This window comes from Cannabis sativa, chromosome 8, assembly GCF_029168945.1.
Source record: "Cannabis sativa cultivar Pink pepper isolate KNU-18-1 chromosome 8, ASM2916894v1, whole genome shotgun sequence".
Taxonomy (NCBI): Eukaryota; Viridiplantae; Streptophyta; class Magnoliopsida; order Rosales; family Cannabaceae; genus Cannabis; species Cannabis sativa.
The window spans coordinates 44,338,138-44,340,003 of record NC_083608.1 but is presented as its reverse complement, the minus strand read 5'-3'; the positions used below and the strand labels follow the sequence as shown (position 1 = coordinate 44,340,003).

The 1,866-nt window shown below is 30.6% G+C and overlaps 1 protein-coding gene across 1 annotated transcript; it reads right to left on the bottom strand.

Moving 5' to 3' along the window:
* Positions 1–277: 277 nt before the first annotated feature.
* LOC133029962 (uncharacterized) lies at positions 278–982 on the bottom strand. Its single transcript, XM_061102019.1, has 2 exons — positions 611–982; positions 278–501 (listed from the first exon to the last, which is right to left on the bottom strand). Exons 1-2 carry the CDS (start codon positions 887–889, stop codon positions 391–393), a joined length of 390 nt encoding a protein of 129 aa, XP_060958002.1. The 5' UTR covers positions 890–982; the 3' UTR covers positions 278–390.
* Positions 983–1,866: the final 884 nt, after the last annotated feature.

Here is a 1,866-nt window from a genome sequence, read left to right as displayed (position 1 = left end):
AAAGCGTGGGTTAAATATTTGGGCACGTTGTTCAGGCGTCAAATTACCCCCCAAGTGGCACGCATAGGCGAGAATATATCCGCCACGGTGCTCATCATTTCGGTAGTTGGTTGGGGAGGCACCGTTGATTGAGTTTGAGGGATTGGTTTCTTTCCTTTGCCCTCGAGCCTTTTACCCACGCCTCTTCGATGATCGGATCTTTGGCCTAGAACTCGTTTCCATTACGTCAAACCGATAACCCGCATCGGTATTCGCATTCGGTCCCGCATCGCTCTGGGATTGTCGTTCAAGTCGCTTCCTATCAAGCTCCTTGATCAGTTCCTCCTATTTAAATCAAAATTATTAGAATATGTAATTAATATAAAATATAAATTTTAATAATAAATAATTTTAATCACTTACATAATCTTTTGCAGCTAATTCATTAACGAAATTTCCAGACGGTTTTTTCACATGGATATCCTTCCATGCTTCAACTACATGCTCTCCAGGAGGACCCCCCTATACAAATATAAACAATTAAATTAGTTTATTATAAGAAAAAAATATTATTAACTATTAAAGAATTTTTTTTTATGAAACATTTAACAATTAAAGAATTAATACATACCATTCCGTGGCGTATGGACGCCAACGATTTTGTGCCTTGCGTTGTTGGATATTTCATTAGTTGCCGATTCGATTTATTTTTAGTTGAACGATTCAAAAATGCCTCGCTAACGAACAATTCGCAAACCGGTTTCCAAGTCTCGGTATTCAAGTAGTCAGGGGGGAATTTGAGAACTGTGTCCCAATCTTCTGGTTTTTTGTAATGTTGTTTGAAATGCTTGTGTCTGAGCGTCTTTCGCTCACTATACCGCTCCGCCATCACCGAATATAAAGTCCCCATAAGTAGGTCTCGGTGGGGATTCCCATCGATATCAAAGTAGTACTATGTAATAAAATAATTTAAAATTATGTTAATTTATAAATGAGGACATAAAATTATTAGAAATTTTTACATGAAAAATCCATTTTACACAATTTATTACACAATTACTCATACACGCCTATGTCTACATTTTTACTTACAAAGTTGGTTTTATTACACAAATACCACTTAGTCATCATTCCATCCATCATCAATCAAATCCTACTCTCTTCCATCTCTTTTTTCATTTTCTATCAATCAATCCATCATTTCACTCTCTTTTTTTATTCTTTTCTTTTTATTTTGAATTTTATTTCGAGTTTTTAATTTTTAATTTTATTTCGTTTTTAATTTTTTATTTTTAATTTTATTTTCAGTTTTTAATTTTTAATTTTTTTCCATAACAATTCTTCTTCTCTTTTTATTTTTAATTTTATTTCAGTTTTTAATTTTTAATTTTTTATTTTATTTCAGTTTTTAATTTTTTATTTTTAATTTTATTTTCAGTTTTTAATTTTTAATTTTTTTTCCATAACAATTCTTCTTTTCTTTTTATTTTTAATTTTTAATTGTAAAGCTAGTTTCTTATATATTGTTGCTTAGGTCTAGGATTGACTTCTATCAATCAAGGGAGAACTATATATATACATATATGATATGCACACGTAGTGAAGATTTTTGAGACGTACACAATGATATTATTGTCAACATATATAGTAGATATTAGGAAATTAGGTATACCAATACCAACAGCACCACGATTCTAAGATTTTATTTTTGAAATATCTCAAAATCAGTCTAATATTATTTGTACAAATTAAAAACGCGCATGTTAGTGTGTCTAATTAAGTCAATAAAAATCACTATTGAAAGAGTGATGAACATATATAGCATTGCTATTGAAAAAACTAATGATATACAACATTCACGTGCAACAATATTAGAGAATAGTGTGC